We start from the raw sequence: 27,773 nt of genomic DNA on the forward strand, positions 1-27,773 counted from the left end.
GCAACTGGGCACGATATAAAAACAGGCTGTCATTCAGAGTTAAGCCCAAGCACTTTTAAACCAACGGAGCATCAGAATACCACGCTGGCTCAAACGAGAGAACGCTTCGTAGTTTGAACAACCTGTTTTTCCTTAAAGCACACACACTGACAGACTGAACAAATGTTTTAAAAAAAGAAAACTATATTCCCATTTAGTTGATTGAGAAAAACTGAGAATTTGAATTCCACGTATATTCATTTGCATAGAGTTTCTGGGCCCTATTTTAACGATGTAAGCGCGTGGTCTATTATGGTGCCTTCACGTGCTATGGTAATTATGGTAAATACCAAAAGCCGACATGGAAAATGCACATGAACACCCCCTCATGTGGTATTTTCAACTGGGCAACTCGTAGAATATTTTGATACACGAGTTGCCGAGATGAGATAACCTTTGACCTTTTCAAAATGGCGGAGAGCAACGCAAGAGTCGTGAATACTGTTAGCAGATAGTTTTTGTAGCCTATACAATGTTGTGTCATTAACGATTGTAATATAATGCGTTAACACTCAATTTTCAACTTCGCCGCAATTTCCTTGGTTCATATATAATCATTTTTTGTCATGTTTTATTTATTTTTTAATTATTAATTATTAATTATGTTTTAATCATCAGAAAGCACCACACTTACGTTTTTTTTTTTTTTTGTAAAGATAAAAAAGATACTCTACTGACACAGACCTTGCGGGTACTACATTACGACAACAAAAGCACTTGAACACAACACACTGGTAAATACCAGTTCACAAGTGGAAAATATCATCTTTTCCATAGCACGTGAAGGCAGCATAAAGCACAGGGCGCAACGTGTCTCCAGAGCGTAAACGGATCTGCTCGTGCACGAGGTTAAAGCGCGCGAGCAGTCCATCTACGGGACAAGCCGGATTCCACTATATCTTTACGTACACAATAATAATCTTTTACATTGTAATCCTTTTATTTTTAATATTTGGCATGTTTGTGCGCTGCTGTGCGTCCCTGTGTGTTTAATAAGCCTATTGTGTACGCGCGTTGTGGACCCGCCTATAGGCTCGCTTTTTTTTAAATAAAAAAAATTGCATTGCACCAGGTGTATGATAGGGCCCTCTATGTTTTGTACAGCTGTCGAGCATAATTCAAAATGCTTGTCCAAGTCCCTGATGGTGCAGAGTTTTCATCAGAACAGTTTGACAGAGGAAAATCCCAAAGTGCATCCCTGAGGGACACGTTAGACAGGCGCAGGATGAATGGTGAGCATTTAAAAAAATTATTAGCATTCCACTAGTAAACAGAGTGCTTTTGTGACATGTTTTAAAAACATGTGGATATACCAGAAATATAGATCAGGTTTATGACTGCAGAGTAGTCTGTGATTACACAGGAAGTGACATGCATTATAATTTGAGTCATCAAGTGTCACCGTCTCTCTCTGTGTGGGAAGTGGCTCTTTCATGATAACCCGGTTTGAATATGTGTTTGTAGTCAGGATCAGACCGGTTTAGATTTACCAGCACATGAGGGTGACGTGTAACGCAATTGTGTGACACACCTATCACATCTCTCTTTCTTTTACCCTCCTCCTGTTACAACCCCCAGTGATCCAGCTATCCGACCATCCATCGCAGTCTCCTGTTCAACCTTTCAGTCTTAAACCTCAGCCTCATCTTGGGACCAGAATATCTCAATTAATATCATAAACCTGGGGCTACATCTTTTGACTTGGCTCCTGGAACCTAACCATGCCCTAGCAACCACTCACAACAATGTTTTGCACGGTGAAACACACAGTGAAAAGTTTCTTTCACTTCAGAAAGAAAAAATAATCGAATATTGCTATATACTTCCATTACTTTTTTTGTCTTTTCAGTTCTTGCCATTTTGAAAATTGTGCTTCTTTTGCCACCATCTTTCTCGATTACACACTCTCTTTCTAACTAAACCTAATCCCCAGTACTGGGGAAGTAAATGCTCTCGCTGACACATACACACCCTGAAAGCCAAACCCACTAGATGTGTGCGTGTCTGCGAGCACATGCACGTCTGCCATCTGACGGCACGTCCCCTCCTCTGCCATCTCACATCTATTTGTTTAAACAGCAGCTCAGCCTCTAAAGTGCTAACCACGACTTGTTATTACTGTTGATCCTGCCTTGTAGAAGCATGGAAAATTTTAATGCCCTCACAGCATCAGGCTAGCTTCAGTCAAGATCAGCTGAATGGAAATGGTGATGTTTTGTGGTGACATCACTAATTGTTCTGCTTTCTTAAACCTTTTGTCACGAAGACAACAATCACCAGTATGAACAAATGAAGATTTACTTCCTATACAGGAGCAACAACTTAAACCCTCTGAAAGTCCAGTTTCCACCTGTACTTTCATGAGTGTGGCTTTCACATGCACATACAGGTCTGTTTCAGTTGCTTCATTTTTTGTCAAAGGAATAAATACAATTTCTGTCATCATTTACTCACGCTCATGTCATTGCAGTCCATACAACTATATATGAGAATATTGATTTTTGCATTAACTGACCATCCATCATTTAGCTTCGTGGACAAATATAAATTGTGCCCATGCACACAGTATAAGGAAAAACAGCCAATATGTACTTTAATAATGCTCAAGAAGCATCTCAGATAGATAACGTGAAAGATGTAAAGAGAAAGTGTAGCTAATTGAAGCTAAAACAATATATATTTTTATATAATATATTTCAAATACTTCCATTTATGTCAATTCATAGTTTTGATGACTTTACTCAGTCTAAAATTTGGAAAATAGTAATAATAAAGAGTTAAACATTATAATTAAAAGTAAAAAAAAAAAAAAATAGTAGTAAACTTTATCAATAGTATAGTATAGTATAGTATCACTTATGTTTTATTTCTTTCTCAGTTCCATATTTCTCCTAATAGCTTCATGGCTCATGTTTCGCAAAATGGACCAATACATTACCCACAACTATCTTTCGATGATGAACATCAAGGCTATGTGAGGACACAGTCACACTTCTGAAAGTGAAAACCAGAACTAGAGACCTGCAAATGCAAGAAATGCAAATCTAACCACTATATGGGAAATGTGACGCATGGTGTGTAACACAGTCTGTGTTAGACTATGCAGCGCTAACCACCTGGAACTGGTGAAAGGTAGAATCACCTGCTGACAAATAAATCCACTAATAAGGAGAGGATCGAGTTTCCCCTTCAAGCACACAAACACATCAGAAAACAGACTCAAAGCTCATTGAACGTCACATTCAGAGCAGCGGCCAAGCGACTGAATTAAAAGACCTCATGAAGGCTTTGTATAGTATTTGCTTGTTGGTCCCTGCAGAAGCTTTGAGAGGATGAATGCTTTAATACATTTATTCGTTCCCACAGTAACTGTGGTAACTGCATATCCAGATTCCAGACACAAATGCAACTAGAGGTTATGATATCTGACACTTTTTAAAGGGGTCCTATTGTGCTTTTTTACATTTTCAATGTTGCTGTTTGAGCATTAAAAAAGGTCTGCAAAGTTACAAAGCACAAAGTCACTCCAAAGGGAGTTATTCTCTATCAATGCGCACTTTCTGAACTCCCTGAAACGCATCAATTGTAGTCTTGAGTTTTCTTCCGGGAACGTACACTTCACATAAGGCCTGGTTGAGTTGCATTAGCAGTGTGTTGAAACTCACGGTTATGGTAAGGGTGTGTGACATCTGACCAATCACAACACCCTGGTCCAGCTGACCAATCAGAGTACAGTACTCTTTTTGAAGGAGGGGCTTCATAGAGACAGACACGCAGTAAAAAGAGCGTTACTGACAGACTGGGAAAATAGGTGCTGCAACAATGTAAAATGTGTGAAAAATAATGTGTTTTTTGAACATTCAAGCATGAAAATCACTTCTAGAAGACCTCAAAATCAAGAGTTTGAAAAGGGACATAATAGGTCCCCTTTAATATTAGCTCAGTTAATATTACACAGTTTCATTCTCAGACAAACACACTGGCATTTTTGTTCACTGATTAATCTGGTGCCAGTTCTTCAGTGTGGAGCGACTACTTTCACAGGTACAGCAGGTCTCTTTCTCACTAATGTCCTATGCCAGGTACTTTAGGTGCTCCAGGTACTCCATTTAATAAATTAATCATGAATTTTTTGACTAAGTGCCACATAAAAAAAAACAGTTAATAAAAAAGAATTGCACATAATAATGATTACTTTCAAAATGGTATCAATAAATTGCAGGGTCCCATTATGACAACTTGCCCCAATACACTGTAAAACAATGATGTGATCAATCAATAAGATATGTGTTTTTACATTGCTTTAACTCATCAAAATAAGTTAAGAAATTTTCAACTTTTTCAAATATATATATATTTTTAAGTTGAAATGACTTAAACATCCAAGTTGATTGTGCTTAAAAATTATTATATATATATATATATATATATATTTATTTTTTTATTTTTTTTACAGTGTATAGGGGTCAGCACAAAAGGTAAGAATAATAAATAATAAATAATTAACTCACCCTGAGACATATTCACTATATTAGCCCCGGTCTCCCCTACCATATGTACTACCGGACTGTACCTCAGTAAAAATGTAAAGACATGGCGCAGTATAATGATGCTGACTATTTAGGAACTTCAGTCAAGGAACTGATAGGATGTTGTTTAATTTTGGCCACTGAGTCTGATTACTTTTGGTCAGTCTACACTCTAAATTTCCTCTAAAACTTCACAAGGTGTCACAGAAACACATCCATCTCTCAGATCGGATCATCCATGTTTATACCAAATCCCCCTTGGAAACAGCCCTTCCAAGTCGCCATGCAAAGCATCAAACGAGCTCGTTTGAAGACCATTCATGACCATTCAAGCGACACGGAAAAGGGAAAGGCCTGCTCATGTCAGACTAAATATCCGGACTGGAAAAGTCACAAGTCAGTCGCGTAACTAGACAAATAAACGAGTAACAATGAGAGAGGAATACTGACAATCTCTATATAAATATACAACCTCAGTGACAATCCAAATCAAAGTTCCCTCCATGCTGCCTTTTAGAGACACGTCCTTGCAATACTGAGAAAAAAGGAAGATAAAAATGATCTCAAATGCAGTATTCCAGTAAATGCATTCGACTTTTGCTATTACGGCTTTTTTGTATTAGATAACCGGAACTGTTATATTTGTGATATCATGCATAGTGCATATTTTTAAACAAAAATGATATAATATACATATACACAGTTATTATACATACAATTAATTGTTAGTCAGTAGTTAAAAGCATCTCTTGCTAGTAACTCAATTGGCAGTTAGGCAGGAAGTGGTTAAGACATTAGATAAAAAGGAGAATGGTTTTTTCCATTTGTGGCTAAGCTTGACATTTCAAAGTGTGACTCTTGACTAGCATGCATCTAGTCAAAAACACACACAGAATTAAATGAAAAATAAAAATTGTTGCTATTTTCATGTTTTTTTTATTGTTTACATTATTGTACAAATATTGCATAAATTATTGCTAAAAAAACTGCATTTTATGTAATACATTTATAGACTGTAAAGGTACAAACTGATTTAAAATTAAACTCAACCTGAGAAATGTTCACTGGAGTAAATATCTGTTTTCACTGCAAGACATTTTTTCTAGTTGCTTTATGTAGTTTTGGTTGAGTGTGAAAAGGACCTGCCTCTTGTGGAAGAATGCGTTTCTTGTTCTTTTTTGAACAATGCCTCATTCTGATGAACAGATGTCACTACAAAAGATCCCGATCTTCAGATTCCCACAACCTCATCACTCAGTGGTCTTCTGAGACTTGCTTTTTCATTTCTGACCAGTGTCCTCACTAACCTCACATCTTTCCTCTGTTGCACGTCTGGTATTTCGCACCAGGCCATTAGAGGGCACAGCGATGCCATAACCATCCCACAATGCCACAGTGGGTAGAGGGCGGAGCTTACCAGTCACTGCCAGACCAGAACCTGCCACAAAAAAAAAAAAAAAAATTCCAGTGATAGATTACAATTCAGTTCTGTTTGACAGGAGACACATCACATGCACTATAATTAATGGCACTTTCTGAAACCTGTCACATGCAAGAATGTGAGAGAACATCATTTATCAATGAAAATATTTAAAAATGGAAACTGTTCCATCAACTGCATGTAATATAAATCAGGTAAAGAAAAGAAAAATCCTGCAAATCAACATTCCAGTTAACAATCTTGACAACTCTCCCTCCTAATGCTTAATTTTTTTTTTTTTTTTTTTGGTTAAGGACTTAATGTCATTTCTACAACTGAAATAATAATAATAATAATAATAATAATTCTGTTGTATTCTGTTAACATTATATAAAACATGAAATCCTGCAATTCCATTGGAGATTTGACTCCCTTTATATAATTAATTAATTTTTTTGTGTGATTTCTTTTAAAATTATTGCTATTTATTTATTTTTCTTGGGATTGATGGAGGTAATGGGGCTGTTCTGGTTATTTATATTTTTTTATTCATTTAACCTTATGTGTTAAAAATAAAACAGCAGGTTGTGCTAATATTTGCCATGTATCTTTCACATATATTGTCATTGTGAAATCTGCTCAATAAAAAAAAAGAAAAAAAAAAAAGACAACTCAAGATGTAAGTCTTAATATGACCACAAGATGGCAGCCACAACATAGCATAAGTGTTTCCTCAGACTGACCTACTTTTGATATCACACCAGTCCACATGTACCCATGCATGTACCACATTCTTATCCAACATACAGAAAAATGATAAAAAATGTAAAACAGCCTACCGTAAAAACAATCTCTATGCTAAATAAACTGGGCTTCCTAGTAAGATCACGAATGTCAGACGACTTTGAATAGCGGTGATCTCATTTAATGGTAAATTTCCTCTTTGATTCGAGGTAAAATGAGGTGAAAACCTACTGACTTAACATTAGGAGCGTTTTATTGACCTGGTAAACTAAAATGTCATTTTTAAAAATGATTTATTTACTCATTTGGTCACAAATTAACTAATTAAACCCTCAGTTCTCCTCAATGAAAAGCCAATTATGCTCCATGCAAGATCATACTGTGGAAAATCCTCAAGGGACATCAAAAGAACCATTGCAGGTATTTCTACAACAGGACATCAGCGGCACAGAGGGACTCCACATAAATATTTCATTCTTCTCGCTCATGAATTATGCATATACTATTACACACCAACATAATATGATGCTCATGTCAATTTGGAGGTCCATTGCTCTACAGGGTGACGGCTATGAAATCCACCTCTCAGGTGAAATGTGATATACCAACGGATGCCTCTGCTCCTCCACAGTGGGGCTTATGGGAATTACTGTTTTACTGGAAAACAGGTTGAGGCAGTGGGTCACTGTGTCTGGAAGCGGAGTATCAGGGGAGCTGTTGAGGGCCAGATAATTAAGTACCGGTCAAACCAGATAAATCATATTGCAGATTAATTATTTGGAATCATCCTTATAATGCATACAGAGATTTATGAATATCTAATGCTAGTATAGGGAGATGCGAGAAATAAAATACAGTTTTGTATTTCTTCCAATCATATAATATTGACTTTCAAGGGCAAGATAAAAAGACAAGGCATGTAGTACAAAATAAACTCTACTATCAACTGAATTTTAAAACAGCTATTTTGGATGCTGAGAGGTTCTAATGTTGCTATGTGGTTGCTAGGGTGTTCTAGGTGGTTGCTTACTTGCTCAAGTCAAAACAGCCCAGCTCCAAAACTCTGCTATTCTGGTCATAATAGTAATGGTGATGCTTGTCTTTTTACCACTGAAAAATTGAGGAAACATAAGCATACATACAGGAAACAGAGGAATTTCATGCACTAATAAATTATAGCAGACTTGCATGCACAAACACATGGATGGACATGCTAGATTTATTCCAGTGGTTTCCACCTCCCCCCATGATGAGGAACACTTGACCACTGAAATGAAGACCAATCTCAGTCTGGACCAAACAACACACAGAATTAGCCTTTCGACCAATCAGCTTAACCCCAGGGCCCTGAGGACTGTGTTTTACTGTGATCCTCATGCCCCATTATTTGAATATATTTGCATATATTGCAGTCCCATTGCCTACACAGAACCCAGTGGCCCATAGGATGTTAGCTTTGTCTTTATCTCAAAGAACTGAGGTTGAAGAAAACTGCTTAATAAATGAATGTGTGTATGTATATATATATATATATATATATTCAATTTAAATAAATATTCAAATATTTTTGGTAATTCATGTTTGTTCATGATAGATTAGCCAATGTTCATTTACATTACTTAAAATGTTAAAAAATAGTATAGTTAATAATTTAATTGTATTTAATAATTATTATGTGTAATAATGCACAGTGTAATAATGTAATAATGTAATAATTTATGTGTATATATATATATATATATACATACATATACATACATATACATTATTATTATTATTATTATTATTATTATATATAATTAACATTAAACAAGATTCACAAATGCTAGTTCATGATAATTTGAAACCATATTGAAACTGTATCAAACCTGAACCATATTGTAAAGTGTTAGCCTATCCTTATTTTTACATACTTGTCAACAACTACACTATATATTTAACAAATATCTACGCTTTCACATGTCAAACAGTTCTTTTTCCACAATATTTTAAGCAAACAGGTCATTATTGAAGGCACCAGGCATATGCTTCTCGCTTGCGTTTGGTCATTTTATCAGTAAACTTTTCTGCATGCATTTCAAGCGAGCCGCCATGAAATTCGAGAGAGGAAATTAAAGCCCTTTGTGTTGCCATGGTGCTGGTAGACTGACAGAACAAGAAGCAGGGGAGGGATTTAGGAAGAAGGGGGAGGGTCATGAAAGCATGCTGTCCTGTGATTGGCTGAGGCCTTGTCACATGTGAACTTTGGAATGCTAATGCCTAGATTCCCCCCCTACTTTCTCTCTCTCTGCTCTGCGGTAAGGCTTACAGCACAAACACAACCCAGAAATGGTGTAGGATAGCAGGAAAGCAGGACGTAATCCAATCCTAGGAAGGAAAGGCAAAGCCAAAGCGTAAGGTAGGCATTATTTATGTGCATGTTGTGAAATTCCTTCCTTCTTGTGGTTCTTAAACAAGGTAGGAAGGAATTAGGGAGAGGGAATGTGTTTGTTTTCTTACTGCATGCTTCCAGACCTGTTTCAAAGAAGCCAATCCAGATCTGACAGCTCGAGGAACGACAGCGTGGATGTGAGGGCACTGGCCTGCTTTTGGCAAACCTGTGTATGCAAAATACACTTTTATTAGGACAGCAATCCTATTTTGTAACACAAAACCTGCCATCCTTGTGTATTAAGATGAGCTTGGGAATTCTAGAATGCACAACACATTACTTACTTTAGATTCATTCCAAATTCGAAGGACGATAGGAGTATTATCAGGCTTTTCTACAGGGTTAAAAGCCTGTTTTTGTAAAAAAATAAAAATAATCTGAAGGATATTCCTTTAAAGGCAAGTTTCTTTCTCACCAAGTATAGTATGTGCATCTGAAACGCCCATGCAGAGTAGAGTCTGGGGTCAGGAACGGGTCATTGTGCCCTTGGCATTCCGTGTGACCCACATTAGGCCAGATTATATAGAATGGATACCATGTGAATAAGTGCACCAGACCACAGTGCAATTGGATGATTGCACACATGTGCGTGTGTGCGTTCAAACTGCTCGTGTCTTTAGTACTTCCAAGTTGGTGATTCAGCCAAATAACAGCACAGCTGGATTAGAACGAGAGTGCAAATCATTCCAAACCAGATCCTATCACAAAAACACTTTTGAATCGTATTAAATCCAGAATGTCCAGTTATGCTAGGTGTGTTCAGGCCATTTGTTGTTGCTGTAAATCAACCAGTTTCACAAAAGCGTTTAGTTCTTCTTATATATTGACATCACTTGCCTCAGCGTTTCCATCAATCTCTGACTGGACAGTTTTGTTTGAGTCCTAATGGGTTGTTCTAAAGAGACGTAAAATCAGTGATCTAGACTGTAAAATTACACATTTAGAATCAAAGTATCACATTTGAGTGCTGCTTCACCGTGCAAAACTCACTACTGTGATGTTAGCATGTTACTGATCCTTTCTAGGCTGTCGCTGGGTGGATGATTTATGTGAGAAATATTATCTACATGATTACATTGAAACTTGGCTTGAGTCCATTTCGAGTCCATTTTAGTGTCCACCAGGTAAAAACCAAATTGTTTAGAAATAATAGCACACCTCTCCGCAACAAAACACATAATCTGAGATATCATTCATGTCCATAACACAATTAATATGAGTAATAATAATACTAATAGTGATGCTTGTCTTAGCAAATACAGTCTGTGTAAAACAATCTGCCTGTCTGCCCATCCACCCATTCTTTAATCCAGAAGCTTTTTCTCAAGCTGTCTGTTAAAGTGCTTTTATTAAATAAACCATCTTCCCTCCTTAGTGCAGTGACCCAGAATTCTTGTGAGTGGGACTGAAGGTTAATTGCGCTGGGAGACTGCTAGTGTGCGCTTACTCTAACGTGCCGAAGACTTGAAGGAATTAGGGCTTTGAGTGTCTCAGTTTTAACCCAGAGTCAAAGATGGATCCCTCGGTGTGTGTATAAACGTGTTTATCTGCCTAAAATTTTAGCCCATGTTGTCCCGGTAGATACAGTCTCCCAGCTTAATTAAAGAAGTTGAAATGTAACTTACATGCTCTCAGATTGACAAGTTTAGTTGTCCACATGATGTTCTCTGTGGGCTGCATCCCTGACAGACGTGTGTTCCTGTGCTGACGTATACACTCTCCAGGCCAGCCACAGAGGTGTTCTGCTTTGTAGCTTTCTGACATTCAAGACAAGAGATGTTACACTCAAAGAACACAGGCTGGTTTTTCAAAACACTTCCCCAAAATCATTGGCTTAAAGGGATTGTTGAAAAACCTATCAAATTTCAAACCTGTAAGACTTACGTTCATCTTCTGAACACAAATGAACATATTTTTGATAAAATCTGAGAGCTTTCTGTCCCTCCATTGACAGCTACGCAACTACCACTTTGATGCTTCAAAAAGTTCATAAAGAGATCGTAAAACTAACCCATGTGAATTGAATTCTGAAGAGACACAATCGCTTTATATAATGAACAGATTGAATTTCGCTTAGGCTTTTAACATTAATCAATTCACACATCAGTTGTGGGAAACGGAAGCTCAAGCATGTTTGCTTGACGTGCGAGAACCAATGAGGTTCATTCTCGTGTTACGCAGCACGTTTTTGAGCTTCAGCAATAGGTTTGTTCTCGTGCGTCAAGCAGGTTCGGTTGAGCTTCTGTTTAAATGTTCGCTGATCAATGCTTAATGTGAATAAAAGTCTAAATTCAATCTGGTCATCATATAAAGCAATCAAGTCTCTTCAGATAATTTGGACTAAACCACTCAATTCATGTGGACTAGTTTTACGATCTCTTTTTGAACTTTTTATAGCGTCAAAGTGGTAGTTGCGTAGCTGTCAATGGAGGGACAGAAAACTCTCAGATTTCATCAAAAATATTATCATTTGTGTTCAGAAAAAGAACGAAAGTCTAATGGGTTTGGAACAACATGGGGGTGAGTAATTAATGACAGATTTGTCATTTTTGGGTGAACTATCCCTTTAAGAGTTTGTAACAAAAAAAGGTGTGCGATTCAGTGTAAAAACAATGGTACCACAATTTTTCTACACACTACTTACTACAAGATATATGAATATTGGCATCTGAGGTGGTGGGACTTTTAAAAAAGACCTGCCTGGAATAGAGCAACAGTTATTGATTAACTTATTAATCAAATTTACCCCATTTAAACATGCATAACACAAATAAACGTGTTAAAAATCAGTTATAGTAGAAAGCCATTGCACAAAAACGCTATTTGCAGAATTTACTACAAAAATGACCAACAACAGGGGGTTTACTAAGAAAGAGTTAGTAGTATTTGGCTGGTCATGTGATCTTAGTATGTTGGCCCTCATGAGAGTGAAAAATACAACTTGAGTCTTGACTCAAAAAATGACTGGAGTCTTCATCTCATGAGAGTATACATGATTTTAAACAAATGAAATGAAGAAAAAAAAAGAGGAAACAATTACACCTTTAATTTAAATGTTGACATGTCTATGAAGGAGAACAAAACTATAGCCATATAAAAGAATAAATCAATGACCATTAAACAACCAACGGCAACCAATTTTTTTCACAATCATAATAAGGTTTGTGGTTCCAGAGGTGCTCATTACTGACACTCATATCCTAGTGTCCCCATTAATAAGTATGAGGGGCCTCCTCTTAGTGGTCATCATCAGCGTACTATATTCACAGCCTTCTCAGGGAGAGTTAATCCATCTCCGCTGCATTGATGCTGCGGCTCTGCTGAGGGAAAGAGAGTCACTTGGGAATGTCTGTCTGGGGCCGTAGTGGCTCGACTGCCACAGAACGGGGTACCAAAGGGACACCAATTAAATGAGTCTCAGAGGAGAAGGAAAAGAGAGCAGGATGGAAAGAAGGTAAAAGGGTTACGGTGAGACTGTTCACTGTCGCACACTGCCATTAGTCAAGTAAAGCCCACCGAAATCAGCAAGTGTTCTCTGGTTGTGATTTGTTGTTCAGGCCATATAGTATGGCCTGCATATCTCAACTACATTATCGCCCAGTTCTAATCTGCTTAATGCTACTATAAGACAAATATTAATATAATATTATTTAGTATACAGATGGACAGTTTATTGGTGACCATATCATAATCATCATATTATTTTATTGGAAATTAGGCTGATTTTATAAGCAAATAAATTTTTTTTTCCCTAATTCAAACAATTGACTTTTTCAAAGCCAGGATTTCAAAGTAAATAAGTAATACATTTAAAAATAGCATAAAATAAAAATGATTATAAATGAAAATTTTTTAAAATTAATAATATTTTTTTTAAATAAATATAAAGTATATAAAATAAAATGCAAATAAAATAATGTATAATGAAAATGTAAAATATATGCATTGAAAATGTAATGCAATAAAATATAATAAACTAAAAAAACTAAACATAAATGTGTATAAAAAAAAAATAAAAAAAACCTGTATCGGTTAGTGGACTCACTATTCACCATCAAACAGTCCTGGGACAAAAGTGCAAAAAACCTCACTGATGATGATATATCCGAGTATTAACCAGTGCTCTTACCAACATAACAGCAAACGGACTAGTTACCACTGACAGACTGAGGTTCACTAGGACTTTTACAGCACTCTATTACATGCGCTAAATGAGTCAAAATTTAGTGATGTGAGAGACACCGTGAAATCAGCATTCCTCCATCTCTCAATGCTCTTGCATCTGTCCTCGCTCCCGACGGCTGCCCACCCCCGCCTCATTTCCCTGCCCCCCACTCATTTCATGCTGAGTGGATGAGTGAGAAACTAATATGGATCAGACCCAGACCAGACAGACAGCAGCACCCCCATCCCATCCCATCCCAGTTTACTGCCTTAACCTCATCTGTCCCTCTTGATTTTCCTGTCTATCTCTTTTCCTTTCTCATCCAATATTTCCCTTTTTCTCGTTCACTCTCATTCTTTCTATCCTCTGTCTTCTGAATGGATGTAGCACATGTAGAAATGACGATGGAAAAAGGGAGGTAAGGTGATAACAACATAAAGAGAAAGAATGAACGACAATGCCAAAGAACAGAATGGAAAGAAAAAAAATTTTCGAAATCTGAAATCTATCCCCGGTCTCCCTTGTACAAAACAAACAACAGAATCTTCCCAATCCGTCCCTTTTCCTCGTGTTGTTTCCACCTTGCCTACCTTGTTTCATCCTCTTCATTCCTTCTCTAACCTTCCTTCTTCCACCTTAATTTACCCGGCCCCACTAGAAGCTAATCTATATGCTAATAAGAAGAAGGCAATCAATGACGTTCATGCCCGTCTGTGCGCAATCAATGTGATATTATATGAGAGTATAGATGAAGGAATATATTTCAGAACACCACAGCCCAGAGGTATTGCACAATAAGTGCCTTAATTTACTTTTCACGACAGTGGCGTTTTTTATCTCCTCCTCCAAGGTCAGAAAGCCCCCCTTGTATGTATATTTTCAATTTAGTAAAGCATCTTCAGAATGACCAGAATCATCTTTTGTTGTGCCCTGATTTAAGCAGGCCCCAAAATGCTATCCACACACTCTACTTTTCATGAGTGTGTTGTTTGCCTGTGATTGCCACAGCAGTTGGGGGTATTTACCCTTTGCTTAGTGATGCTCTAATCGCTGATTATTAAGAGGCAGCTTCATCAGCACACAGCACTTAATCAACCAAGACTGTGAACTATAGTGTTTTCCTACATCACCACGTCTGCGCTTTGTGTCTCCTCTTTATCTTTTTTTTTAGCACTCCCTTTAATTACAAAAATTACCTTTAGAATATTACATTTGCTTAAAACTGAGAGTGATATTTGCTCCTGGGAGGTGCTAGGTTGTTGCTATGCGGTTGTTAGGGCGTTGCTATGCTGTTTCTAAGGTATTTTCAGCGGATTGCTATGTGGTTCATATGGGTGCATCTATGGTTTTTAAGGTATTCTATATTATTGCTAGGATGGAGGACTAGTCCGTCGAGGACTACTAGGACATTGCTAGGTGGCTGCTAGTGTGTTATGGGTGTAATTGGTGAGCTAAAATAAACTCTCCAGGATGCAAGGGTGTCTGTATCATAAACAGTTCGGGATGACTTGCATATCAATATTTTTATACTCAACTTTAAGGGTTAATTGAAATTCCTAACCTTAAATAATAATGATTTTATTGATATTTCTAAATGCATTTAAATATCCATATAAAGTGTGACATTTTCATCCAGGTCTTTTTTTCTGGGACAGGCCTTTTCCTCTGCTTTGGCAGTACAAATCATCACCGGTGAATATTCTGAAATGGGGGGGGAGCTGGTGGTGCTTATAGAGGGGGATAAAAAATCATTACCATCACCCTCATTAGAGAAGAACCAATTGTCCAATCAGCACACAGCTCTGCAATAGGGCTCCAAAAGGCACCCCCAGTTGGCTGTCGCTAGGAAACCACAGAACCGGGGGGGGGGGGGGGGGGGGGGGGGGGGGGGGGGGGGGGGGGGGGGTGGTGGGGGGGTCTCGCATGCGTGTGTTAGATGGAGAAAAGCAGGGAGAGAGAAAGAGAGTGTGTGTCTGTGCCTGGCGACTGGGACGGCGGATGCTTGCAGTGATCTGGCAGGATTGGGGTGCAGAACGCACACTAGACAAAGAAGCATTAGGATCCTGAGGCATGGGGCTCACCACGGGGCCAAACGGAGCTCGTGCTGCCCCTCAGAAAAGGTAGGAGCTGGGTTTTTGTCTGAGAGTCTGAGAGATGGGCCCTGGGCTAACCTGGATGTCTCTGAAATCTCTCAGTGCATGCATATTGATGCATGTTTGTTTTCTGTCATGCGTTTCCATCCTCATCCTTCCATCTTACCTAACACCCCTTTAACTTTTCTCGCTCCTGGAATGTTCTGTTAGTTAGTTCTGTGTTTTGGATTTACTGACAGATTTATTTTTAGCTCTGCTAAAGGTGACAGTGTGTTTAATAGTTGTGTTTAAACTGTACGCAGTAGACAGCCTCTCATTGGTGGGATGCGTATGGTTGGTTGGCTCCGAAGCCTCTAAGGGGCCCGGGACTTGGACTCAACATAACAGCTCCCCTCTCATTAGCAGAACCAATCAGCTGCTAAATATGAACAGAGCAGGCTTTAATCATGAATGCATGCGATTCCATTACACATTTCCAGCGTAGCACGTTCTGGTGTTACTATAGAACACTGCTCACAACATCTGAAAAGGTTGTGATGGGGCACTACCATGCACTATTTATGCAGTATTAAGTATGCATACTTAATATGCAATATGCAAACTTTCTGAATGCATGAAATACCCAAAGACTGCCAAGCATTAATAAAACAATGTTTTAAACAAAATGGGATTGAAATAGCAAAAGAAAAAACGGTCTATTCCTTGAATTAAACATACAAAGTATTGTGGTCATGTGACATTGAGCATACAATTTGAAGCAATTGTATTGTATAGTTGTATATATGAGTAGTATAAAATATGCTAAATGTGTGTTATATATATATATATATATATATATATATATATACACGCACACACATGTATACAAACACACATTTAGCATGTTTTTGTATATATACAAGCACACACATATAACATATTTAAGCATATTATATACTACTCATACAAGTATACAATACAATTGCTTCGAAACTGCATGCTCAATGTCACATGACCACAATACTTTGCATGTTTAATTCAACGAATAACAGTTTTTGTACAACGTTTAATAATATTCTAATTCTGTTACCATGTTTTCAGATGTCCCTATGGCCCTTCCATTAATGCATATTAATGAGGCTCAGGACTTATATTTAGATTATCTAATTACAATGCCGAACTCCATTAGTTCTTTGGAGCACAGGAAATGGCTTACGGGGAGGGCTCACTGATATTACACCATCTCTTGGCGTAATAACAGACCTAGAAAGGGGGGAGGCATGCTGGTTTGTTGTGGGTAAAAAGGGGGGCGATTTGGGGTAGCTGGGAAGGGGGGTGTAGAGTGTGTGGGGTTAGTGGCTCTCAACCACGTGTGTGAGTAATTAAATGAGTATAATTGAAACCATACCACACTTCCCCTCTGAAACTACCCCCCTCTCTCCCTCCATCCCAACACTTGTTCTCCTCCTGTGCCTCATCTCAATCCCATTACCACTTTCTATGCCTGAATAACAAACCCCAAAGACAGAAAGGAAAGGATAGGAGAGTCATTTAACAACAGTGCCTATGGCGACTCCAGTGAAGAGATTTAGATGGGTAACCCCTCAGCTTAGACACCTTTTTTTCATTCAATAGCCCTGAATATATGCTTAATGTTCGTATGATGGGATGAACAGACATATGACTCTCTTGTGATACTTATGATATTTATGTCAACTTTATGTTTCAGGTTAAAAACAAGCTCTATTCACCACATCTGTGGCATGCTGTTGATTACCACAGAAAATGAGTTAGACTCTGTATAAAAACAGGCATTATTATTAAAGTAATGCACTTTCAATGGAAGTTGATAGGGTTACACATTCAGGAAGATTTAAATTCATAAATGTGCTACATGTTTTGTAACATTATAAATGTCTTTACTGTCACTTTTGATCAATTTGAACAATCCTTGCTGAATAAAAGTACACATTTCTTTAAAAAAAACTTTTGAATGGTAGTATATACAGTATATACTGTAAATACTAGGGGTGTAATAATATATTGTGTCACAATATGTCGCAATACAAAAATGCAACAATATGTATCGTGGATAGTGATAGAGTTTACAGAGTTTTAGTGTCAGTACAACATTAAACTACATAATGTTGAATATAATGTATAATAATGCAATGGGGGAATATGTGTGGGTCCTGATAATGCCAAATGTCTTATGTTACCAGTAAAAAGTGGCCAACATTATTTGAAATATATCTAGTCAGTGACAGAGTGCAAGCATATTTGTCTAAAATAATTCTGTTTTCAGCTTCAGAATCACGAATATTTTTATTCTGGTGTCACTATTGTCCTATGCATTGGTTCCCAGCACCAAGCCTATTCATTTACACCCACAATAATATAAAACTTAGCATTTTAATCAACAGTAAATTTTTTGTTAACCTTTTACCATCGTATCGCGAGTTCAGTATTGTGATCGTTATCGGTATCGTTACACCCCTAGTAAATACTACTGTTCAAAAATTTGGATCAGTAAGTTGTTGTTTAAAAAAAACACTTTCAAATAACACATTTTTCTGTACAAAAATGTGTTATTTGAACTTTAAAGTTGTCTAAATAGCCTTGTAAGTAGTGGGACTACTTTTCTAGGAGGATGAACTGATTATACATCACCAATATAATTCATGTGGAAGGATTTTTTCTGTAAACAAACAGTCCTTTCTGGTATATAGCAAGTTTTGTACATCATAGGGTATCAAAATTGGATGTAAAGTTGCAGTTAGTTAGTGATTCTATTACATTAGTCTTATGTTAGTACATAATATATGGGTTTGGCTATGCTTACAAAATTCAGTTATTAGGTGCGTACTGGTTTCTTACACAGTAAACTTGCCCAGTATACAGTATACCAGGTTTCTATACTTCCATTATAAATGCATTACTGTAAATGGAAATAAAATTTAGTTCAAATTATCTGTGGTAATCGACAACCTGCTAACAAGCTTAGATTGTATTGAACCCAGATATTTTAATAATATAACAAACAGATTGAACCCAAAAAAGTAATGTTTTGTTGATGCAAGTTTTGTTTGGCAACCTTTAACCTGGTGCTGTATCGCATCTTGACACGGGCGACTCTTCTCCTGACCATCTAATCCATCTCCCATGGCTGTTCATCTGGTGGTAACCGGAGACGGCTGGAAAAAAAAGATTTGCTGAAATGTAACACTCATGATGACAGGATGAACTCAAATGCAATTATAATGTAATTTTCAACAATGTACAGTATGTGAATGAAGCGACCAGCTCGGACCTTTCATTTATGCTTTTGTATTTTGCTCTCCCCCCCCTCGTTTTATATACCCCTTTATAAAAGGTACTGTGATGGTATCAAATGGTAATAGCATGGTTGCCATTTAACATGCTACAGAATGATTGCCATATACATAGACCATGGCATTTACATGATACTCCAAAGTATTTAAAAGAATACTATGGTAAAACACGGTACTGCCCTGGTACTCCTTTTGTTAAGCGCATCACATTTCATAACTTACGATCATATTTCATAACTATCAGCTATAGAAATTGCTATTTTTTTCAGTATTTCCACAATCTCAACAGTTTTTTTTTATAAAGATAGATAGATAGACAGAGGATCCCTGCATATAGTATTGTTGTATGTATTGTACTATGGAAGAGGATTTTAGTAACAGGAATTTTAAAACTCTCGTTCTCTGTCTCTCTCAGCTTGCGTCGAGTGTGGCAGCGGGGCGGTCGTGGGTCAAAGGTGAGGCATCGGGGCGGCACAATGGAGGGTGAGCAGAGCACTCCTGCCTCCAGTGCCAGCAGCACTACGGGCACCAGTACCTCCACCACAAACTCCACGGGCACCACCAGTGCCTCCACTGCCAGCACCATCAGCTCCACCAGCAGCGGAAGACAGGCCGTTCCACAGATATCGGTCTACAGCGGCATACCTGACCGACAGACTGTACAGGTGCGTCAAACAACCATTTGGCAGAATCAATCCATTTAAATATAGACAACTGAGTGTTCATGTTTGAAAACACCACATTTCTCTTTGTCAATCCTTCTTGTAATAATCCACTCACTGCATTGCACCAGACATCACTTTTTCTTGCTTAAAGGTTTAATTATTGGACTTTAAGTCCATACTGCCATCTGCTGGTGTGTATATGAGAAGGGAAAGCAGGTTGAGGAGGAAAGACAATGAAGATTTCCATGCCTCATAGACATATTCATAATCTTTCCCCTGCTGTGGAATGTAGGTGGTTCATTACAGTTTTTCTCAGTCGCTTTGGTGCATTTCTCACATCACTATTTACATTTGCACAACAGTTAGTTCAACCTCCACAACATTTAGTCATTTGTGCACATCATAGTAGCAGTTTCTCATTCCTTCCAACAAACTGCAAATGCTTTTGGACGTGCATCAATTGCTTTCATACAACTCTCTGCTGTTTTATAACATTATCATTTGCTTATGTCATGTCAGTCAAAATTAACTATACTTGTGAATGCTGAATAGTCATTCCATATAAAACTAATAGTCCTCATTTCATTGCTTGAGTCATTACATACAAAAATGTTGAACTAGTTGTCAAAATCTGTCAAGCAAATTTTACACATTTTTTTTTATCTTTTTTTTTTCCTGAAAATGTCTCCTAAATTGAACACTCTCTCTCAGGTGAATCTCAGCTTTCACTGATGAGGAACGTCTGGATGTGCATGAATGATTACAGTACTATGTATGTTGTATGTTCAGTTCCAGTATGTACTGCAGTATTGTTCACAGTTGTGCACAGCTCTACCCAAAGGGAGTTTATGTTTGTTGTAAATAAGGGTGTATTTTTTCTTTTGCACAATGCGGTGAACAAATTAGAATTGCAAAGAGCATATGCAGTAAAAATGTGAAACATACATATTCAGTGTCTTGTACTCAGTTACCTCACTAAATACAGTAATGTGTAACTTTACTGAATTTTTTTAAATGGCTGTGCAAATAGTATATAGTGCTGTCTTGAGCATGTTCAGGTAGTGTCACCAAGATCTGACTTTTTTGCATTGGAAAACATTTACAGAGTAAACTGTCATAATGAAAACATGACAAAGCCATTTGATTATCTTGTTCATAAACAATGGTGTCAGGACTTTTCATCTTGATGACACTGACACTTTCATTGACATGAATACTTGCTTTTGAGGAATGAGCTCTCCATTTTGAGCAAGTGACACGCTTTTGCAGGTTATCAACTAGGTTTTGCAGTTTGTACTAACCGTATTAGCCGTTGTGCAAATGTAAATAGTGATGTGAGAAATGCACCAAAGCGACTGAGAAAAACTGTATTAACTCAGGTTTTGGCCTCTCTCTACTTGTACCTAAAATGCTAGATTTCAAACAAATGTGATATAGATAAACTTATGTCTAAGTCAAACAAAGTATTGAAGTGTATTATCAATAAGAATCTAAATCATTATTTAATAGTAATATATGTATAGTCCAATTCATATATAAAGTGCTGCTGAAAGTGCTTCACATGGCAAACTGAAAAATGGCAAGACCAAGGGGTCAGGATGCCTGTTGCCTAGCAACTGTGCAGTTGTGGGCAGTTCATTGTGGACATTAAGGATGAGACAAACAGAAGTGCGGGATAAAGCAGAACATATTATAGCTGGAAGAAAACGATAAGAAGGTACTGTTAGTGACGAGACCGATGAACTTATCTACTACACCATCATCATATCCTGAAAGTGTTGTTTGAACGTCTGCTATCTGTTCAGGTATTTTGGCATCTTATTGATTTTGGTCTGAATGTTGGTTTCATGTTATTATGGGATGCTAGCTCAAGATCAATATTACAGAACAACTGTTAAAATAGGTAGGTGTTCATTTCTTGTGCACATGGTTTGTAATAATTTTTAAGTACCATTATTATTGAAGTATCACAATACAAAATTGTTAATGCTTATATTGGATGTAAAAGTATATATTTGGGTGCCATTGCACTTAAATGTCATAAAATGTAACCGTTATCCTATACTGTAAATGTGTTATTGTTTTAAGAGTTCATGCATTAGCATATGTGCATTAACAAACCTTGTAATACTGTGGTTAATATTAAACATCTTCATATTAAATGAATATTATGATAATATAATCATATTCAACATCAAGGCTGACCTTGAAAGCAATATTGGAAGTGATATTCAACATCAAGGCTGACCTTGAAAGCAATACTGGAAGTGAAAAACAACTATTTCAGAGATCTACTTTTCTTTCAAGCTTGTTGCAGTTAATTTTCTGACCAAAAGGAGGAGACAAATGCTGGAACAAAACAAAACGGTTGCTCAAGGAACATTAAAAGATTAGAATTGCAATCCTACAAATATTTGACCTCACCTCAAATCACAACTTGCAGCTATTTATGATTTGAGTATCAGCTTTGTCTGAGATGTTTATGTCAAACTACTTAAGGTGAATACAATAGATTAGAAACACGTTAGACAGTTGCTGACAGCAAGTGTACAGAGTTATAAAACTAATGTAGACATGCCTTAAACTAAACTGATGAGAATGAGTTCATATTGAGATCTCTGACTTTGATTGCAGGATTTAGTATCTTGGCAAATCAGAGAATATTTTGAGACACTATTGACAAGATTACCAAGGTCATTTCTCATTTTCTCAGGATAATCTTGAGACTTGAGCTAAAGTCTCCATTTTCACTCCATTTAATCTCATTGTTCTCTGTGAAGCAATTGAGATGTTAAATGTGCAGTAAGCGATTTCTGAGAAACACTTGATATGAAATCAACCCAAACAAACACACTCTTCCCTTCATTGCTCCGCCCCCAAAATGCACAAAAACGCTATTGCAAGAGCGGATGTCGCTTTATCATAGCTGAAGCAAAGCAAAATAAGGCTTTGCAAAAAATAAAGCGAAGGTGGCGAAAGAAAGAACATTGCTGTTGTTAGTCACCAACAGCACAGCAGCTTCAGACAAACAATGACACTCAAAACAGTCCTGTTGTTACTTTAGCTAACATTACAACGGAGTACAGATCTCGGTTCTCGGTAGCAAAAACCAATGTTACTCATGTATGGAGCAGAAACAATGCAACCTCTGCATCCATTTTCAGGCCTTCCCACTTAGATCTCTCCAGCGCTGGAAAGCTTTTCTAATATGGGTCTTAAAGCTCTTGCCTGATCATAACCCATCTTGATATTCCTCTGACCTTTTCCCTTTTGTAATGTCTCTCAACCATATCTCTTTCTACAGTCTTCAAATCTTCCTTATGCTCACTCTCTCACTTCCTTAAGCTCACTCCTCCGTCATGAGTGACACGCCCCCTACTGCTGATTGGCTACAAGTGTGTTGAGATTAGGGATGAACGATTAATCGCAACAAAACCGCACGCGATGACGCAAGCTTGTCAGTGGAGTGCGGCTGATTGGTAGCAAATACTGCCCCATTTGAACGCCAGAGGGCGCTCTCATGCAAACACGATAAATATGCCCCGCCGCAGAAGTACAATAATGCGCATCATTCCAGGAAATCCCTATCGCTGTAGCTGAATAAACAGAAGATTGAAACGCTTTGATTAAACATGACTTATAAAGACACGACTGCCTTATTCTGTGTAAGAAGGCACATCTCACAGAAGGAGGAGCTCAGCTGTCGTTATGAAGTGAGTTTGGAGTAAATGAATGTTATTAAATGTTGTCTGTTGTTGGACAAGGTTCATAAATGCTTCTCATGTTTTGGAAAGATGTTTGACGCGTGTTGTTTTTTCAAATGCAAGTTATAAGCGACTCAAACAAACAGTGCTTTCAGATGGAGCAGCGTTTACTGAGCCGTACATCAATGACAAACTGCGCATAAAAAAAAAAAAATTCTCGATTTAAGTGCGATTACATGGAAAGTGCGATTAATCGTTCAGCCCTAGTTGTGGTGCTCGGTCCGATCCACTTTCAACAGTGTTTCTCAGAAATCGCTTACTGCACCTTTAATCTGGTTTCTCACTCTTTCTCCGTCTCTCTTGAACGGTAGGTGATCCAGCAGGCTCTAAACAGGCAGCCCAGCACAGCGGCGCAGTACCTGCAGCAGATGTACGCAGCTCAACAGCAGCATCTGATGCTGCAAACAGCAGCCCTGCAGCAGCAGCACCTCAGCACAGCTCAGCTCCAGAGCCTCGCAGCAGTGCAGCAGGTCGCTTAGCATGCAGTCTCGTATAGCAAGACATAAGCGGAATGCACACAAATATACTCATGCTTTCTCTGTCTGTCATGTTTTCTCCCTCTCAGGCCAGTTTAGCAGCCAGCAGGCAGAGTTCAAACCAAAATGGGACCTCTTCTACCCAGAGTGGACCATCACAGACCACAGTATGCTTTTATTTGGATGCATCCACTACAAATATGCCTGTATAATCACGTCAATATCTCGTACTGGCTATGATATTCTGTTTTTTCATGGGACAACATTCAGGCTGCTTATGACACAACTCTGGTCTCTCTTATTCCCACAGATTAATTTAACCACATCCCCAGCCGCTGCTCAGCTGATCAGTCGTGCCCAGAGCGTAAACTCCGCCCCCTCTGGGATCTCCCAGCAAGCAGTGTTGCTAGGCAACACCTCGAGCTCCACCCTGACAGCCAGCCAAGCTCAAATGTACCTGCGGGCACAGATGGTGAGCACACCTGTATTCTCACAAACACAAGAGTCTTTCATATTTGTGAAGATGCTTATATATGCCAGAAATAAGTTGGATGGATTCAGCTAAATTAGGCCACTGATAATTGGTTTAAACAATATTTGACCTTCTTTTTTTAACTAATATATCACAGATAAAGCACCTAAAATGAATGTATTGTCTGGATAATTATACCAAACTTTTTCAGTGTATAGCCTAAAAATAAAACAGCCCAAAATGAAAATCAATTTTCAACTATTAAAATTTGCATAAATATAATAGATAACAATTGTATTTAAAACAAATATAAGTAAAAAAAAAAAACTGGTTCCGCATATTGGTTATTTTGTTCACATTTAGGGTGTGTTCCCACTTGGCATGTTCGGTTCAATTAAAACAAACCCTGGTGCGATTGCTCTGTTAGTGCGGTTCATTTGAACAAGTGTGAATGCTGCCATCCACTGAAAAAATGCAGTCCGCTTCCAAACGAACTCTGGTGCGGTTCGAATTAAACATGAACACATGTAAACGATCCAAAAACAGGACATGTCACAAGATGCGACCCTAAAAACCACTCAAAATGCTCAAGCATGCCTGTTTTTTCTCATCATAGTCGTGATGTTGCCCATCATAGTTCAGTACAGGCATCAGAACCACGTCTCCTCGCGGCAGATCTTCGCTTGTGTGTGTGACGGAGGGATTCCTGCTGCTGTTTCGACTCCTGTACACATTTTATAAGCACATCACAAAATACCATCATATGCAGAATACGCACATATAACAAGCGCATTTAGCCCAGCACACAGCATTGTTTTAGATGTTCGGTAAGTTCCGTCTTGAAATATACGTCATAAAAGACAACCAATCAGGTTGTGAACAAATCTCTGTGCCTTTAGGTTCGGTGTTAAAAAAGCTAATATGAATGCTAAGCGGACCAGGACGATATATATATATATAGCCTATATAATTTTTTTATTTTTTTTTAAACCAAGCAAACCGAACAAGTGTGAACACACCCTTAAGCATCATTCTTAAAAGTGAAATGAGGGTTCAAAGCATCATAATGTACTGAAGAAGGTCAAAAAACATTTAATGAATAATGAGCATGTTAATGTGTGATTATTTTAGGCTCAACAGAGTAATCTTGTGCATGTAGCCAGGAGTCTGGGCCGAGCCGTCCCTCTGTCCTCTCAGCTGATCCTGGCTCCAACTGCTACAGTAACTGCTCTACAATCTGACACTAATGCAACCAATAACACACAGTCTGCCTCTGCACAGGTGCACACATATACTGTAATACACGCACATCCAATTATCTTACTGAAGCATTCATACAATTGTGGATGTCTTGACAAAAATCTTAAAGGAATATACAGATTACTTGGGATTTCAATTATAATGTGAAGCCATTCAATTTACTGTGCATATATTAATTCAGCAGACACTTTTATTAGAATTACTTTCGAAGGAACTAATCCTAAAGGACTTGATCTTTTAGAACACTCTTTTATGTTTGTCAAAAGGATATAATGCTCCTGTAGGACATCAGAAAAAAGCCTGTAGATGTCTAATGCAATACTAATAATATTAAAATTCCATAAATATTCAAATAATATTAAAGGGTTATTTCAGCCAAAAATGTACATTTTGTCTTTTGTCTTTACTTATCCTCATGTTGTTCCAAACCTGTAAGACTTTTGTTGATCTTCTGAACACAAATTAAGATTTTTTTTTTAATTGTAAAAAGCTACGCAACTACCATTAATTAATTAATTAATTAATACACAAAAAAATCCAGTTTATGCAGTAGGATCATAGTTAATGATCACATTAGGATTAGATTATTATAACTGGCTCCAAATTATAATAGAAATTCCAATAGGGATTATTTACACATTCATTTAGGATCATTATTCTAGGGAAACTACAAGAACTCAAATGTTTTTAATATATTTGAATTCAAACGTTTATTGACATTATGACTTTCATAGGTGCAGAACCTTGCCCTGCGCAACCAGCAGGGGGCGTCTTCCACCTCTCAGTCCTCAGGCCTCCAGGCACTGAGTTTAAAGCAGACCCCCATCTCCATACAGCCCACCCCGCTCATCAAGACACCCAGCCAGAGTGCTTCCAGCTCAGGCACTGGTGCCGGCAAAGGCACCTTGAACACTGCTTCCTCTGTTGGAGCGAAGAAGGAAGAGGAGGCACAAACAGAGATGAAAGCAGTTAACATGAGTCGTAATGTCACCTCTTCACTTCCCTTAATCGCACCAGGTAAATTCAAACCCATATGGACTATACAGTGACCCCAAAAATATTAGGAAACTTAAGCCACATTTAAAAAGGTCTGAATGCCATTGCATTCGGTAACAAAATATCACAACATTATGCAACTGCAAAGAAACGATATTAGAGATTTTCAGGCATTTCCTTGCAACCAAGAAGTCAGTTCCCCTCAATTTCACACAGGTATCCTCCACAAATACGATCAACAACAAATACAGTTACTTCTAGTATTGTCTCTCACTTTGGATGATATTTGATCTCCGTCAAGCACATTTTGTGCCAAAGTGGTCCAGAACGTGTTGCGTGTGAACATTGGGCCTTGGAACAAACTGAAAGGTTCAAGTCACTTCAACAGAAATGTTTTCTGACAGATCCAACTTCACTTGTCAGTCCATCATGTCACACACTAAGTACCAAAGAAGGGAGAAATCCACCCCAGGCTACATTTGTCCTGCATGGCTTATGCTCTAACGCATTAATGCATACGTGGCCTTTGAAGGGCACACACTTTCTCAGATGAGTCTTTCAGTGCCAGTCAACATCTGACATGCAAGCCATCCATCATTCCACTGGTCTCTAATCATAACAGCTCACACAGGGCAATTATCCTGCACACTTAGAGGCAGGTACCTGGGCGTGCCGAGGCCGGTAGGGAGTAGGGACTATCCTGTTTTTAGTTATGCTTTGGTAGAAGATACAAAAAAAGGCCTCTGATTTTCTATAAAAGAAAAAGAAAGTATCTCCAGTAGCTCCAGGGTAAAAAATTAGCACCAGTCAAGTGCCAAGTGAAGTAAAAACAGGCTTTTAGGAGTTGTTTTGTGTGTGTGTGTGACCAAATTAAATCCAAAAAGAATATTGTTTTTATATTTTTACCACAAAAAGGAGTATAAAACACATTGTACATTTCTATATTTTTAAGTGTAAAATATATTTTCACATCCAGTCAAAAAAAAAAAAAAGTAAATTTTCTCAGTATACTGTATCTGCTACTGGTTAGCAACATTTGTGTGAGAGAGAGAGAGAGAGAGAGAGAGAGAGCTGGACGGAGAGCTGCGTTTCTTTGACATTATAGTATGTCAGTGATCATTTGCAGGTGTAAGGTGTGTGTATGTACACGAATTACAGATAGAATAAAGCTTGAACAAGTGTGTTTGAGAGGTTCCAATAGAGCCTCAGTGGGGAGGAAGGGTAAGAAGCCACCTGATGTGTGTGTTGGGATGTAGTTTCCATGGCAGTGTGCTCCAGAGCCCTGATGTGATGCTTGGTTTTCCCCTTGTGCATTAATGATATTCACAGATCTGGAAAGTCATCATGGGCTATTATTCTCCTAGCTGAACCATGCCAGGTTGCTTTAAATAAATGTTCTAATGTTTTT

The 27,773-nt window shown here is 37.9% G+C and overlaps 1 protein-coding gene across 2 annotated transcripts in view; it reads left to right on the plus strand.

Annotated features, from left to right (window-relative positions):
• The first annotated feature begins 9,031 nt into the window (after nucleotides 1-9,031).
• The window catches only part of phc2b (polyhomeotic homolog 2b), a 31,978-nt gene continuing 13,236 nt past the window's right edge, over nucleotides 9,032-27,773 (plus strand). Inside the window, exons 1-7 of one of the 2 annotated variants that reach the window (XM_084425522.1) lie at nucleotides 9,032-9,130; nucleotides 19,148-19,397; nucleotides 23,473-23,631; nucleotides 23,727-23,804; nucleotides 23,948-24,109; nucleotides 25,241-25,390; nucleotides 26,104-26,386. In XM_084425522.1, the coding sequence (XP_084281648.1) occupies nucleotides 19,209-19,397; nucleotides 23,473-23,631; nucleotides 23,727-23,804; nucleotides 23,948-24,109; nucleotides 25,241-25,390; nucleotides 26,104-26,386 (1,021 nt within the window). In that variant the 5' untranslated portion in view covers nucleotides 9,032-9,130; nucleotides 19,148-19,208. The remainder of the gene's footprint in view (nucleotides 9,131-19,147; nucleotides 19,398-23,472; nucleotides 23,632-23,726; nucleotides 23,805-23,947; nucleotides 24,110-25,240; nucleotides 25,391-26,103; nucleotides 26,387-27,773) is intronic. The other variant, XM_084425523.1, reaches the window with a different exon arrangement.

The sequence above is a fragment of the Rutilus rutilus genome (genome assembly GCF_951802725.1).
Source record: "Rutilus rutilus genome assembly, chromosome: 12".
Lineage (NCBI taxonomy): Eukaryota > Metazoa > Chordata > Actinopteri > Cypriniformes > Leuciscidae > Rutilus > Rutilus rutilus.